The sequence below is a fragment of the Gossypium hirsutum genome, chromosome D02 (genome assembly GCF_007990345.1).
Source record: "Gossypium hirsutum isolate 1008001.06 chromosome D02, Gossypium_hirsutum_v2.1, whole genome shotgun sequence".
Taxonomy (NCBI): domain Eukaryota; kingdom Viridiplantae; phylum Streptophyta; class Magnoliopsida; order Malvales; family Malvaceae; genus Gossypium; species Gossypium hirsutum.
In genome coordinates, this window is record NC_053438.1 from 54,438,129 (window position 1) to 54,453,983 (window position 15,855).

Sequence of the window (15,855 nt, forward strand, 5' to 3'; positions counted from 1 at the left end):
ACACGATAACGTAAGTGACTAAAACGTAACATTTCAAACATAAGTGACTAAAATGTAAACCGAGACAAACAAAAGTGACTATTTTGGTAATTTACTCATATTCTATTATTATCTATATTATTATATATTTTAAAATCCCATTTTAACGTAAAAATGTTTAAAAAGTAATAATTAGCACATTTTTAGAAGAAGTATTTTTTTAAATTAAAAGATTTTATCATTATTTTCAAATATTTAATTTTAACTTACCTAATTTATATATTCAGGAGGTAAGGTAAAATATTTAAATGAAATGAATTGGATTATATTATATAGATAATATTTTGTTAAAATAAATTACATAAATATTTAGTTAGATAATAAGAATTTTTAAAGTTTAAAATTTAAAAATAAATTACCTATATCCACAATAAAATATATATAAAGTGCTAAGCAGACTATTATATTAATGCCATAAAAATTGTAATAGTTTAAGTTATTTTTTTTATATAAAAAAAGTTAAAAAGAGGTAAAACAATAAAAAATTAGAGAAAATGTGATAAAAGAGTTGAAAATTAGTAACTAAATTTATGATTATATACCAATAAAGGAAGCTTTTGAATGAATCCGAATTCTGAGGGAAAAATTAAAGAGCAGAGCAAGGCAAGGCAACGCAAGGCAGGAAGAGCAAAAGCCCAAAAGGAGTGGAACATCTCTACGAGGCAAGTAGTAGCAGTTTCCGGCCCAACATAAGCATGTAATGGAAGCTTTGTTTGTTTGAGTGTTTCTTCCAAACTCTTTACTCTCTTGTAACTGGCGTCTATGTTTATGTACTTTTTATTTCAAATTCCTTTAGATTCCCAGCCACTGAAGGCATTCGCATCTACATACAAAACAAATCTTGTTGTTAGAAATCCAGGTGAGGAGCGTCGTAATTGCCTAATCTCAGTCCATATTTTATCTTCCAATTTGGTTTTCTTTTACATCTCCCATCTTTGATTCTCGGAAACTGCATGTAAACAAGCTGCCAAGTTAGACTCCCCCCCCCCTCTCTCTCTCCGTTGGTTCACTTCTCACAACTTCAAATTCCTTCCCCAGCTGAAGCTGGAAATGGTGGACTTGTATTGAAAATAAAATTATGAATTGAAAGAAACCCAAGTCTTTTAAATCCCAATGTTTATGTTTTCATTTTTGTATGGGTTGTGGCAGTTGATTGTATTCCCTGGATTCTAACTCAAATGCCGTCTTGCAGGATTGTATATGCTTTGATGAGTTAGGCATGTTCTTTTGGTGCAGTAAGTTTGTTTCACATGGCACTGACTGTCTCAAACGTGCTTTCATGTACCATGGTACAGTACCAGGATTCTCTTTTGTTTTAAATGAATGATTAAAGCAAGAGTTTTTATTTTTTATATGTCTATTCAGATTATTGTTGTTTTAGATTCTGCTATGAAGTAGTCAGAGTAGGAGTTGTAAGATTGGGTCAGGATTAGAAGAATGATGAATCATATTACATGTATCGTTGTGCATGTGGAAAATTTGAGAGGCTACTGTATGTAAGAGTATGACTACAGGTGAAAAGCCCAGTAGGACAAATGACTGGTGGTAAATACTGCCAAGTTAAAGAAATTCATCTCTTTAGTTGTAAATTTACATGGTTGAACTCATAGGCTGGAAGGTAACTGTTGAGTTCAAATTCTGAATTCTTTTGCTTTGAAAGTGAATTATGTTATTCAACCATATTCTCTTAACACAAAATCTTAACTACTTCCAAATCTAGTGATCCTAAAATTCATTCAAATCTGTTTCAGATGGGCCAAGTTAGAAATTCTATTATGCTCTTTGTCTCTCTCACTTACTCCTTGTAGCACTTATTCATTCGCATAAATCAGATCTTGGCTTCTAGTATTTTCTGCCTATGTCAAAGTATGCTTATCCAACCAAGCATGCTTTCCAGGTTCTTAGATACTCATGGAAACTTAATGTGCTGTTATTCCATTGTGGAAATTTTTATGTACAATTCTTTGTTTTTCATGGCTTATTTTAGCATCTTAAGCATCAAATGAGCATGGTGACACTGAATTTTTGTTACGCACTTCTAAAATTTTCCTCCTTTTCTTTTAGTGTTTTACCGGGAAAGGTTTGAGAAGTGCTATAGTCTTTGAAGCAGAGAGAAGCTATACGAATGCTTTAGGTAGAAAAATGAGGTAATGCACTACATTAAGTTTGGTTGCTTAAACCATGATGGTTGAGATGGAATTTTACTTTGAGTTGCCTTCAATTAATGTTAGGTTCCATAATTACCTCTTCAATAAAGTTTCGAAAATTTATTCGCGGTCCAAGCACAAGTTTCCAGAAAAGTTGTTGGAGGAAGTACATAATTATGATACAGCCAGTATCTCAGGTCGCTCAAAGCTGCTAAATAAGGTAGATGTCTAATTACAAGATTTGGCTATTGGATGTTGTTTGTGATTCTCAGAAATTTCCTTATATCCTCAATAAAAGAACTCTTCTCTTTGCATTCTATGCTTTATTATGTTTTGCATAAAAATGGGTACTTACTGTTTCCAATACCTGTAGAAAGCAGATCTCTAGCTTCTATTGTTTCACTTTTTCCCTGCAATTTTCATGAGAAACTATATATTTTAGTATTTAATCTTGACTAATATTACATTTTCTTTCTTTATTTCATTTTTGTTGTTTAAAGGCCAGTGAGGGCCCAAATCTTACAATTATATATTTTGATATGCATGCATTGAATATAAAAAATTAGTACTTGAAGGAATCACACTAGAAGAAGGATATAAGAGAAGAATGGCCAACTTTACCAAATCTAAAAGACTGGCTTTATCAATTGAATAAATATATGGTAAGACACTGCTAACAAGGCATTACAACACTATTTATATGGCTGCTTAGTAATCTTAGCCCTTGACATCCTTGCATTCTAAGTTAATCAGCCATCCAAGTGTATTGAATTCTTAACTTCTTATGCCCTTAAACAAATCAAGAACAATAAACAAGTCAGGAAATGAAAAAAAATGGAAGGTTTATGAAAATAGGATGATCCCATTGTGCTAAAGGGCTACTCTGTCATAGATTAAAGGTGAGTTTAATTGGTTTGGATCAGATGGTAATATAGAGGCTTCAAGTAAGAACTCAATTTTCTGGAATTCACAGCACTAGAAAATTCACTTTTTAGTTTAAGTTCAACATCTTAAAATTATGTAAAAGCATGTTGAAGGGATATGTGAACTTGAATTTAGTTTCTGGCTCTTGATGTTGATAACTAATTTATGGCATCTTCTTAGTCATTCCCTCAGATAACTTATGTTTTTCCAACTGATACTTGTCTTGGTTGCTTGCTGTAATGTATTTAAAATATTTCTTTTCATTTTGTAACGAGGCATTTGAAAGTTTTGTAATCTGATTGTGTTTTGCTTATGGACTTTGAAATGTTCCTTTGCTCTGTCCTTTATACATCTGGTAACTTTTCCATGCACAATGTCCACATTTCATTGCTTACAGGTGTCAGTTTTGATGGGTTATAGTGGCCTTCATGATTTATTCGAGAACGAAAGACCTGATGAGCAACCTGATAGAAATCTTGAAGACGCTACAGATGATTTTGATCTTTCCCTGGCATGTAAACGATTTCCTTCCATCACTTTGGGTAGTTCCCTGCCAGTAGAATTGTATGATGAGGCAACTAGTAGCTCCCGAATAAGGGCCCTATTAGCAGCTCAAAGATTTTTATCTAACTCAATGGATGAAAAGTGGGTTGATCCAAATGGTCTGTCTGAAACCTGGGATTCTTTGTATGAACCTCTTTCAGAGGCTGGTTCTTCTGCAGCATTACAAGAAAGTACAGGTTCACATCAGTCTTCTTGGTCCACAACTTTGGAATCTGAAGGAAAGTCAGATCATCTACTTACTGTGGAAGAAAATACAGAAAAATTGGATCAATCTTCTTGGTCCGTTACTTTAGAATTTGAAGGGAAGTCTGATCATCTAGTTGCAAAGGAGGTATCTTCTAGTAAAGTTGGGGTTCAACGACATTCAGATATAGCAACTATTGATTTATTTCTTGATAGATCCATCAGTTGCATTCCTGGTTTAAGTAAAAGGCACTCTCGCCAGCTAGAAGAATGTGGCTTTTACACCGTAGGTTCTTTTGAAATTATGTCAAAATCACATTTGATGGAGGTTCTTGTATTTATACAAGCTGTGTTTCACCCTATTTACCTTTTTACCCTACTGTCATGCAGTTGCGGAAACTGTTACATCATTTTCCCCGGACCTATGCAGATTTACAGAATGCACAAACTGAGATTGATGATGGCCAGTACTTGATTTTTGTTGGGAAAATTATGTCGTCAAGGTGATTAACCATTTGCTCACTAAACTATGATTTAACCTTTTTCTCATTAAACCATGATCATTTTGTTGACAGAAACACATTATCACACTTATATTTGGTCTGCTAGATATCTTCTTTACTATTTCCTTAGCTGCCCTTGGTGCTAAATTTGGATTGATGTTGAGGTGAGGTTCAAGCCTCAGGTGAAGTACCTTGATGTGCCTAGGTAGCTGAGCTGACTTTTCTGTGGTGTTAATATTTATATCCTTGGATAATCAATGTCAGAACATACAAATCATTTGATGTTTCACTATGCAATTGTTTGGAATTAGCATTAAATTTAGGTTGTTTTCTAGTGACAAGATATGTTGACATATTATATGATTACAAACCACTTGGCATAAAATCTGACCTTGTCTTTTTTCATCCCAAGAACTAAAAAAGGGTTGTCATACATACGGTTGTACATGTTAAAAGTTGTCTTGCTTACTGCATAGCATATATATATTTTCCATTTGAAAATTCTCTAAATATGGTTCTGTGCCATTTAATGTATCAAACAAGAAGAGAAAGGAAAAACCTTGAGATTGGGAACAACTAATCTACCCTAGCTTGTAAAATTGTTTGTACAACACAGATTTACATTTATAGCAATTATTGAGATATACATTTAGGTTGTCAATATTTATGATTTTTCATGCAGGGGAATTAGAGCCAGTTATACTTTTTCATTTCTTGAGGTAATTGTCGGTTGTGAAGTTGCAAATAATGGAACCACTTCAGAACAGATATATGATGGCAGTGATACTAAGGGTGAGAAGACAATTTATTTGCATTTGAAGAAGTTTTTCCGAGGTGCTCGTTTTGCATCTCATCCTTTTCTTAAAAGTATTGAAGGAAAGCATAAGCTGGGAGAACTTGTATGTGTTAGTGGTAAGGTGAGTTTCTTTTTCTTTCGCACTCTTCAAAATTGCTCAGCTTATATCCTTGTCAATGCATTTTTTAATTCATTCAAAGAGTAATGACAAGGACAATGGTTGACATGTATAGGCTAAATTCTGGTATTTGAAGCAGCTTCATGGCTGCCTATATAGTCATCAGTAATAACAGATTTTTTTTTTTTTAAAATAAATTGTTTGCTTCTGTTTACTCTTTTAGCAAACATGTTTTGGATGATTGTGGTGAGGTGTTGTAAAGCAAATGCTAGAAGGATTGTAAAATAAGTTTCTTAAAGGGATATTCAATTAGTAAGTTTAAATTTTCTGGTTTTAATTGTAATTTTTTCATTCTGTACTTTATTGGTTGTCTTTCTTACTAGTACAGTGAAATAAACACTGACTAATGTAGATTTTCTATATAAGCTTTTACTAACTTTGTTTCTTAGATGTTGCCATTCACCCTTAAGTATTGATTTCTGCTTCTTACAATGTCATCCTTAAATTTTGTACCAACTTTTTTTCCAATATAGGTGAGGGCTTTGAGTAAAGATCACTATGAAATGAGGGAATACAGTATTGATGTACTAAAAGATGAAAACGATTCATCTGTTATCACAAAAGGAAGGCCTTATCCTATCTATCCTTCAAAAGGTGGCTTAAAACCTTGTTTTCTTAGAGACATCATTCCAAGGTTTGTCCTTGACTATTTTGTTTTGATTTGTTACATCACTACCGGCTTTCAAGAAGAGTTTTTAGACTAGTGCTTTAGTTCTTATGCTGCATTTTTTTCCTGACTAATTCCATTTTATATGTTTGTAAGTTACATGTATATTTTTGTATAGTTAATTAAGGTGTGTCTGTGAATTGTGAAATCTCAATCCATAAAAGGTAATGTTTCTGCATTGCGAAATTGCTGATCTGTACTTTGAGTTTTGCTATTGTAATGGTCTATATTGCTGCTGTAAGTATTTGTCCTGGGAGTTATGTTGTTGTACTGGTTGATTGATACCTCATTGAGGTGGAAAGAAGAGCAGGTGGTGAGGACACAAAAATATTCCGTCCTCATTTTCCTCTTTGATGATGCAGCAGACCAATGAGTGATATAGGATTATACACATTACTAGAATGTTTTCTGAAGATGTCATCTTGCTCATGCTTTAAATGCTGCCATCATTAACAATCTTGCGAGCAAGCATATTCTAGATCCATCATTCAGCTCATTATCTGGATTGATGCTGTTTGGATTCTGTTCTTGTGCAATCAGTTGCTCTCATTTCCTTTATAGTAACACCTGAAGTTGAACTGTACGCCATAATTAAAATGGTATTCACCATAAAGGTTTATACTATAAGCAGGAAGAAAGATGTGCTACAGTTTGAATGGCTCTTGTTTCGAAGAAGAATATTTAGACTCTATTCATATTCTTTTCAATATACAATGATTATAGCATAAGTGATTTTTCCCTCCTTGACATTTTATACAATAGAATGTGTTTTGTACTTGTAGGATTTAATTGAATTCCCTTGAAAAGGAATTTGATAATTATTTCTCTTAAATTTAGTTTTTCCTCTTAACCAATAATATTGTTTTCCATTTTCTTTCAGGGCTTTACAAGCTGTGCAGGTCAATATTGATCCTATACCTGAAGAAATCACCAAAGAATTTGGACTTTTATGTCTCAATGATGTGAGTGAGCTTTTCTTCGTCCATGATGCATCATTCTTTAACAATGAAATTGTTGTTTCCGGCAAGTTTGGCATTGTGCAATAATATTTTCCGTTGATGATTGAATAGTAATCTTTGCTTCTCAATTCAATAGAATGAATTTGGCTTATGCGTATTGCATTATTATAATTTTGAACTCCTCCCTTAGAAAGACATCGTCTGAAGTCGAGAGGCAAGGCTTTTGTGATTTACCCTGAACTTAGCTCGGGACTAACTCTGTTGAGTGTCTGCTCAAATTTTAACTAGAGCATATTTTCAGGCTAGTTTGGAATGGTTACATGAGCTTATACCTCTATTTTAACTTTAAAAAATGGACTGAAGATCAAACTGCTAAGGCCTTTAATTCTTGATCCATCCATTTCAACTGGTTGGAGTCAGGTACAAACAAGATCTTAATTTAAAAAAAAAAGATTTTAATGTTAACTTAATATTAACTAGAGTAAATAATTAATCAAAATAAGCATTTGACTTACTAATATAGTTTTAAGTATAAAACAAAGAAGCTAAAGGGTAAAATCTTAACAACGAAAAAACAGAAGAAATGTATATAAACTGTTTTCACCTGTTAAATCAATTTTTCTATCACTTTAATAAATAACCGAATTCAAACAATGCATCAAACCAGATAACCTGTCGAGTCCTGGTTCAACCAACCAGTCTGAGTTTTTAATCTATGGGTTAAGAATTTTTAAGAAATGAAAATGATCACAGTGGTCTAGAAAATCATTTAAATAAGGATGATCCAGTGATCTACAAAAGGTACATAATTACAAGCAAATCATCCCCCCCCCCAACAAAAAGAAGTGTAGAAATTAGCCATAATTCTAGCATCTCAATATGCTATTTTGATGTTCATAGTTTAGTAGCATTTGCATAGTGTTTTTTTTTCTCATTATTTGATATTTTACTATAGCAAGCATTTTAATTTGTTGTTAACAATGTAGGCATATGTTGGGATTCACCAGCCAAAGAATATAGAGGAGGCTGATTTAGCTCGCAGAAGAATCATATTTGATGAGTTCTTCTACCTACAGGTAATATTAATCTGTGATTTTAGTTGCTATTTAAATGTGAGATGTTTGTATTGAACTTCCTCATCTTTCATTATTGCTACCATAATATATATTTTGTTTATTTTACCATCTATCTTTATTGGATAACCTGTCTTTGCATTGATTTGGTGTTGTTTGATAAACTAAAAAAGTTAAATGTTGTACAAAATTATGTATTGAATTTGTAAATACTGAACTGTATTACAAAAACTATTTGTATAATTCTTGCCAGCATTATTGTTATGTGACTGTTCTGATACAATGAAGCTTAGATGTAAGTCTTGAGGAACCTTAGGTGTGAGGCTTAGGAGTTTCTTTCCTTTTTCACTTTTCTTTTTCGTAAATTTCCTACTTCCTCAAGTATTAGATTACTGAACAGCCATAAGCCCTAATCTCTTATCTTTCCCATGTCAGAAGTTAAGCTAGGAATTTGATGAGCTTATTTTCTTGTCTGCCTCTTCCCAAGTTTGAATTTGAACTCCTTTAGGGATTTCTAGATATTTTGAAATAGATTAGTTTAGAACTTTACCACATCTTCATTCCTAGCATCATATCTGAATATCCTTGCTGTTTCACAATGATAATTCATTTGGATTTCATATTATGCATTAGTTGCACATATACTCATAAGAAAAATGATCCTACTGCAGTTGGGCCGCTTATTTCAAATGCTTGAAGGTCTTGGCACAAAAATTGAGAAAGATGGATTACTGGAAAAGTACAGAAAACCTGAAGTGAATGCTGCATACATGGAAGAATGGTCCAGTTTGACCAAGAAATTTTTGAAAGCTCTTCCATATTCCCTCACTTCTGGCCAACTTAGTGCTATTTCAGAAATTATATGGGATCTAAAGAGGCCAGTCCCCATGAATCGACTTTTACAGGTTCTGAATTTTGCAAGAATGCTACTATTCTTTCATGATTCAACTGTCTAACATCTTTTCTAATTTAATCGACACATGCATATTTCTTTTTAACTTATATTTAGTTCTATTGTTCTTGAAGTTAATTTTTTTTCTAACCTTCTTCATGAATTAGCTGTCGCTATAAAAGTATAGATGGGCTCTTTGGCTGTTTACATTGTCTCCCCCCTTACCCCTAGCTCCCTTGAAAGAAATACATCCAATAAATTTAACTCCCAAATCAGACCTCCTGGCCTAAAAGTCTTCTAGGACTATGATAGTCTGCCACAATTACTAGCAAATTCTTGGTAATTAGCAAAGATATTGGATCATGGGTTTCATTGGCTTCATTTTATCATTGCATGACACTATGACTCTTAAAGCTGACAGGTTTGATGGTGTGTAGATTTGTAGAAAAGGTTAATGTTTGACTGGTTCCTGATAAATATAAAAGGATATAGTTTGAACTTGCTTGTATCTTCCTTGATGGTTTCCTTCCCAAATTTTAGTTTAGCTTCATGGTTAAGGCTAGCCTCTGGTGATTCTGATTTTGGGTTCTTGCTGCTAGAAATCATTCCTTTATTTTTTATTTTTTTTGAAATTCCAGTAGTGCCTGTGCCATTATGCCTGCTAAGAAGAACTAAGAATGCAATTTTAACAAAACAACAGGGTACAGTAGAGAGGAAGTACTATAGTAATGTATTTCAACAAGTTACTATTGTGGGAAATGGGATTTAATTTACTATGAGATATAAATAGGGTTTGGTTGTTCAAAATATGAGAAAGTGGATAATGTTCTAGCTCCTTGATTTTTTTGAAGACATGACATCTACCATGCATAATGAAAATAATTGAGCTCTAACTACCAGGAAAAATCCATCATCAACTACTAGCTTGTGCCTGGAATATTTGTATTTTTAATAATCCTTGACACGAAAAATAAAAAAAATCCAAATTGCAATGGCAACATCTAAATTTTGTGTAAATCCTTAACTCTTGCATATCTTATTGTTTATATATTTAAGAGCAAGATTCTATGTAATGATGACTTTATTTGGAATAACTTCATCTTGAATAGGCAAAGATCAAGTTTTATATGAAGGGAAGAGGAAAAAATGTATAGAGAGTTGAGATTTGATTTTATCTGATATTTGTCATATGTTTATTTTGTTATTCTTGAAAACTGATAAGCTTGCTTGATAATTTATGGATCTCTTTGTAGGGAGACGTTGGATGTGGGAAAACTATTGTTGCTTTTCTGGCATGCGTGGAGGTTATTGCCTCTGGTTATCAGGTTGGTAAATTCAAGCTACACGTTTCACCTCTTCTGTAAGCCTTTTAAAGATTTATCTTTGCATACAGCTAAACATACTATATGCTGCTTATCACCTTACTCATTATGGTAATATTTTAGGTAATCTTGCTTGTGTTATTGGTATTCTATTCCGTACTGGTTTTAATGGTACATGATTATGTTTTGAGCTGACATTACTTACTTTAGGCCGCTTTCATGGTTCCTACTGAGTTACTTGCAATCCAGCACTATGATCACTTTGTTGATCTGCTAGGGAAGATGGATGAGGTTGATAATAAACCTTCTGTTGCTTTACTAACTGGATCAACCCCACTAAAGCAATCACGTCTGATTCGTAAGGTATGTATATCATCTGGTGCTTTTATTTGTTGTATAATCATCCTCAGTTTCTCTAACCATTTTAGGCTGCAGGATCTCCAAAGTGGAAATATCTCACTTGTCATTGGAACCCATTGTCTAATAGCCGAAAAAGTGGAGTTTTCTTCTTTACGTATTGCTGTGGTGGATGAGCAGCATCGTTTTGGTGTGATCCAGAGAGGAAAGTTTAACAGTAAGGTTGTCCACTTTTACTTGGCTATAAAATGCTAAATTATATGCATATATCTCCTGAGCTATATGTGTCAATGGAGAATTTTATTGAGTGTAACATCTTCAGATTGTGTTTCAGTCATCGCAGAATGTTGGATAAAATAGTTTGGACTTTGGACTATTATTCTTTTCCTCTTTTCTATCTCCTCTTGTTGAAGTTATGATATTGCTGCATGTGTCTGTTTCTTTTAAAATATAAGTTGACTTGTTATTGCAAAACTGAAAAGTTTATTATTCTTTCTGAAGGATTAAAAATTTACTGTCAATCCTTCAAAAAAAAAATTTACAGTCAAGAGCTCTGCATAACAAAGTTTAAGCTGTTTTAGCTTCATTTCTTGTTGTGAAATTGGTTGTAGGTGTATGTGTTTGTGTCTATGGGTGTAATATCATTTTGAAGAGGTGAAAATATCTCACAAGGGAAATCTTTTGTCAGTAGCTGTGAGGCTGGTAAAGAAATGATGAAAAGAACATTGGTAATTGGTTAAAAGAAAGGAAAAGCACTGAAATAGAGTCATATAAGTTTCGCCTTTGGATTACATAAGGTGTCCCTTTTGCTTTGTTAGTGGCAATGTATTCTTTCACCTAAAAAACTTGGGTGTTTCACTGCATCGTCAATATGTTCATGATCTTTTTCTGGCATTGTTTTCATTAAATGCTGGATGCGTAGTAAAGTTAGCTTTATTTCTGTGATTGATATTGTTATCAATTAACATATTGAATCTTAGTCAGCATTTGTCAGATGTCACTTTCAACCTTGAATATTTTACATATTTTAAAATACATTTACATATCAATCAAATTCTTCAAGGCTACCTATGAATGTCATCTACAAATTAAATACCAATTGATATTAGAATGCTGGTCATCATCCATTTGCTTGAGAAGAAACGTTGGTAGACCCCTACACCTCCTGCCCCAAACAGAAGAAAAAGGGGAAGTTTTATTTCAGAATATGATTTGATGAAATATGTTGACCCTTAATGTTTCACATGGTATCATTTGTCTTATTTGATTTTGCAAGAATAATTCCATCTTTAAGCTGTTAGAAGCAGTTACTCATTTTGTTATGTGCCAATGTTATGATGAGTTAATGGAGAAACTCAACCTTACAGCTATACTGTACTTCAACAAGCTCGAGAATGCAAGCGGCTGACACTGATATTTCCTCTGAACATGACATCCATATGGCTCCTCATATTCTTGCCTTGTCAGCTACTCCTATCCCAAGGACTCTTGCTCTTGCCTTGTATGGTGATATGTCTTTGACAAATGTACGTACAATTTGTTTTACTTCTAGCTGAATAGATTAAATAGATTAAGTCTATTACTTCTAGCTGCTTGAATTCTCTATAGTTGCGTTCTATGTTTAAATAGATTAAATCCTTGATTTATTATTGATTTGTATTGAACAAAAGCTTGTTAATTTCTTTATTTAAACTTCTCTCTTGATTCTGCTCAGTTTTTTCTTGACTATATCTTTCAGTGATGGAAAAATTTATTTAGCAAAAAGAAATAGAAGCATGGTCTAGAGAAATACTAGAGAGCTAGGAAATAGAATGTCTGACTTTGTAACTTTAAACACCTAATACTCAAGAAGCATTTGTGGAAAGTTAGAAGAAATTCCAAATGATAAATTGAGGGGGGTTAGTCTGATCCCAACTCACCTACAGTTAAGGATAATTTGGACAACTTAGTGCACTTAAGTGACTTGTTTACAGTTACATGCTCATTGTCTACTAATGATTTTTCTCGGGTTTCCTGTAATGACAGATTACTGACTTACCTCCTGGAAGGATACCTGTTGAAACATACATCATTGAAGGAACTGACAATGGCTTTAAGAATATTTATGCGGTATGGCATATACTTGTCCTACTCATTTGAAATACTGCATGTGTCTATTTCTTACTTAAAAGGAAACGGAATGATAATTGTTGGATAACTGAAAACGTGATACGGTATGCATTAGTTTGGTAATGTGTTTGATGCCATTTTTCTTTGCATTCATTTGCTTTCTTGTACTTTTGGAACCAAAACAATATTGGTGCAGTAGTTCCTTCTAGGGAGTGCTAACCATCAGATTTCATATCAGAGAAGTCAATTGAAGTTAGAAGTAGAAATGTAGAAATCAAATTTTTGCTTATTCACCTGGTATTTTATTACTTTGTAGAAAATCCTTATGAGCCTTGTTTCTATTATGTGTAATTATGTATCATTTAATTATATTTCTCAGAGAAATAAAAGGAGAGGGGCAACACAAAGGAATATATTTAACAATACTTAAACTAAATGCAGATTTTTAACCTGTGCATGAAAATTTGCCTATTTAGTTCAAGTGGTGAAGAATCTATAAATGGATTTGAACATTTTCCTTTTTAACAGATGATGCTAGAGGAGTTAGAAGCAGGAGGTAGACTGTATATTGTATATCCAGTCATTGAACAATCAGACCAATTACCTCAACTTCGGGCTGCTTCCGCAGATCTTGAGACCATATCAAATCAGTTTCAGGATTATAACTGTGGGTTGTTGCATGGAAGAATGAAGGGTGATGAAAAGGAAGAAGCATTGAGAAAGTTTAGGTCTGGAGAAACAGATATTTTACTTTCTACTCAAGTAATTGAGATTGGTGTTGATGTTCCAGATGCATCTATGATGGTTGTGATGAATGCTGAGAGATTTGGAATAGCTCAGTTACACCAACTTAGAGGACGAGTTGGTCGTGGGGCAAAAAAGTCTAAATGTATATTAGTAGCATCTTCTTCAAGTAGCCTAAATCGTCTGAAGGTGCTTGAGAAGTCATCAGATGGCTTCCACTTAGCTAGTGTAGATCTTCGTCTACGTGGACCTGGTGATTTACTTGGAAAAAAACAGTCTGGGCACCTTCCTGAATTTCCTATTGCTAGATTGGAAATGGATGGGAATATTTTGCAAGAGGCACATGTTGCTGCATTGGTAAATTTATTCCCTTGCCCTTATTATATAATTGCTCTTTGTTTTGCTTAATTTCATTTTAGATAGGCATTTCATCCAATAAGGTATAGTGTGTCCTTCTTATAGTTATCCACTACAGTGAATTCATGTATCCTCAATTCCTCATCCTTGATTGAGATACTAGTTTTTTCTAAACAGCCGCTGCTGCTTGTGCAGTATTTCTGCATTTCGCATTTCTGTGATGTCTAATATATAGGTGTTTCTTTATTGTTTGTGTGAAAAAAATCATTTGAACATACACTCCTAGCAGTAAAATCACTATTAAAAGAACCAAACCTAGTTTTTGGTAACTGTACTCTAGATATGGTTCTGAACTACTGATAATGTCATGTCTTTGTTTTAAAATCCGGATACCATATTGTATTAATTTATCTCTCAGAATGAGTTCTACTGTTAGGTCATGTGTGCTTTGTGTCCATTATCTATAATACAAACACTGGTTTTTCTGTATGCAGAAAGTCCTAAGTTATTCTCACGACTTGGAACTTTTTCCAGCACTGAAAGCAGAACTTAGCATGCGACAGCCACTCTGTATTCTTGGTGATTGAGCTGTAGCTGGCATGGTGATTTCAAGGTTTCAGTTAAATATTTGGACAGAGACTGCAGGTATGGCTTGTTAGTGAGCCCTTTGCTTGTATAGCATTGTGTTTAGGTGGTTTACTTGCTCTTTTGTTGCATCCTCATTTTAATGTGATGCTGTCATTTATATTTTATTACAGTCAGCATCTAGGCAGTTCCCATTAAAAGTTATATTCAGACATTCTTTAAAATTGCACATTGTTTTTGATTCCGTGTATTCCAATAGATAGCGAGGCAGTTTCCGTGTGTGTTTCATTGTTTTGGGATTATGACAAATCTTTGATGAAAGGGGAAGTCAATTGGGGCAACAACAGCTAGCAAAACAGGAGGGGTTCCCCCCCTTTCACATAAACCCAAGGGGGACAACCCTATGATCTTGTCTGAGACAAAGACACCTTTCCCTACAAACTCAAATCTTTATTTTCTTGTAGGACTTTATGATTTTCAAGGCGTTGGTTTTTCCATTACAATTGGCTGGCCCTTGTTCATAAAATTTGTAACCTATACTCTGTGGTGGAAACCCTAAACTCAACATGTCGTCTCCATCTCCCATTACAAGAGCCATTAGAGCAAGGGCTCTTTTTGTGGTCGAGTGACACCATCTTAAAAAGGATGTTCTTTTCACATGGAAGGTCTTCGGAGTTTTTGATATGATAAACAGTCATGATTGAGCAATTCCCCACAATTGGACCAAATTCTCATTGGTGCAAATCAAAGTTGATCAGCCTCATAATATTCTTTCCTCTTTAATTATTACTTTGTTTTCTAGTTATGATTGAACCTTATCTTAAGCATCGTTACTCGAGATTGAGATTGATGTATCGAGGAGAGTCAACTCAAAACTGTGAAAATGGTGAAGTTTCAGTCCAAGCCATAGGGTGCATAACATGACAAGTAATCTTTGTGTTTGTTATAATTGTGAAGATATAATTAAAAGTTAGAATTGGTCCTATCAATAGCCACATAAATAAGACTTCAGCATACATAAGTTATAAAGGAATCCAGGAAGTTGGGCCAAACAATTTTATTGTTGGTCCAGATAAGATAAGAATGAGGCCCAATCAAAAAAGATCTAGTCAAGACAGGTTGACCTGAGCTATACAAAGACTGTCCAAGATTTATTAAAGAGGTCGGGACGGGTAACTCGGATTTTGGACAGGTTTGACCGAGTCTACAAGGCATTATCAGTCACAGAGATCTTATGCATATAATGGTGGCTCACGCGTCTTGGCTCTCAGAAACCCTACCACATTGGTCGGTAAAGCTTGCTTTAACAACCATTCCCCACCACCCATTGTTAAGACCATGGTCCTAGATTCTTGTTCTTGGTTAAAGGTTTTTTGTGAACCTTTTAGGTCCAAAAATGGGTTGTGTGGGGTTTAAAGATTGGTAGCTTATCCACTTACTGTTACATCCAACCTAA

The 15,855-nt window shown here is 33.9% G+C and overlaps 1 protein-coding gene across 6 annotated transcripts; it reads left to right on the forward strand.

The window, feature by feature from the left end:
* Positions 1-559: 559 nt before the first annotated feature.
* LOC107909918 (ATP-dependent DNA helicase homolog RECG, chloroplastic) lies at positions 560-15,114 on the forward strand. 6 transcript variants are annotated; one of them, XM_016837623.2, is made up of 19 exons: positions 561-736; positions 836-898; positions 1,232-1,328; positions 2,104-2,186; positions 2,271-2,406; positions 3,508-4,143; positions 4,248-4,360; positions 5,043-5,277; positions 5,808-5,968; positions 6,882-6,963; positions 7,947-8,036; positions 8,705-8,938; positions 10,179-10,250; positions 10,458-10,610; positions 10,683-10,826; positions 11,972-12,130; positions 12,630-12,713; positions 13,242-13,814; positions 14,309-14,623. In XM_016837623.2, exons 3-19 carry the CDS (start codon positions 1,290-1,292, stop codon positions 14,399-14,401), a joined length of 3,087 nt encoding a protein of 1,028 aa, XP_016693112.1. In that variant the 5' UTR covers positions 561-736; positions 836-898; positions 1,232-1,289; the 3' UTR covers positions 14,402-14,623. The 6 variants fall into 6 exon arrangements, 4 of the variants coding, with proteins under 4 accessions (XP_016693113.1, XP_016693112.1, XP_040944746.1 ...); XR_001687401.2 differs by lacking the exon at positions 561-736 and adding an exon at positions 14,659-15,114 and having other exon boundaries at positions 743-898; positions 14,309-14,459; XR_001687402.2 differs by lacking the exon at positions 561-736 and adding an exon at positions 14,864-15,114 and having other exon boundaries at positions 743-898; positions 14,309-14,459.
* Positions 15,115-15,855: the final 741 nt, after the last annotated feature.

Excerpts from the sequence above, each read along its gene's own strand:
- LOC107909918 (XM_016837624.2), top strand. The coding sequence starts at position 1,290 with ATGGCACTGACTGTCTCAAACGTGCTTTCATGTACCATG. Across the intron at positions 5,278-5,807 it reads TTGTATGTGTTAGTGGTAAG|GTGAGGGCTTTGAGTAAAGA; the intron begins GTGAGTTTCTTT and ends TTTCCAATATAG. Across the intron at positions 13,815-14,308 it reads AGGCACATGTTGCTGCATTG|AAAGTCCTAAGTTATTCTCA; the intron begins GTAAATTTATTC and ends TTCTGTATGCAG.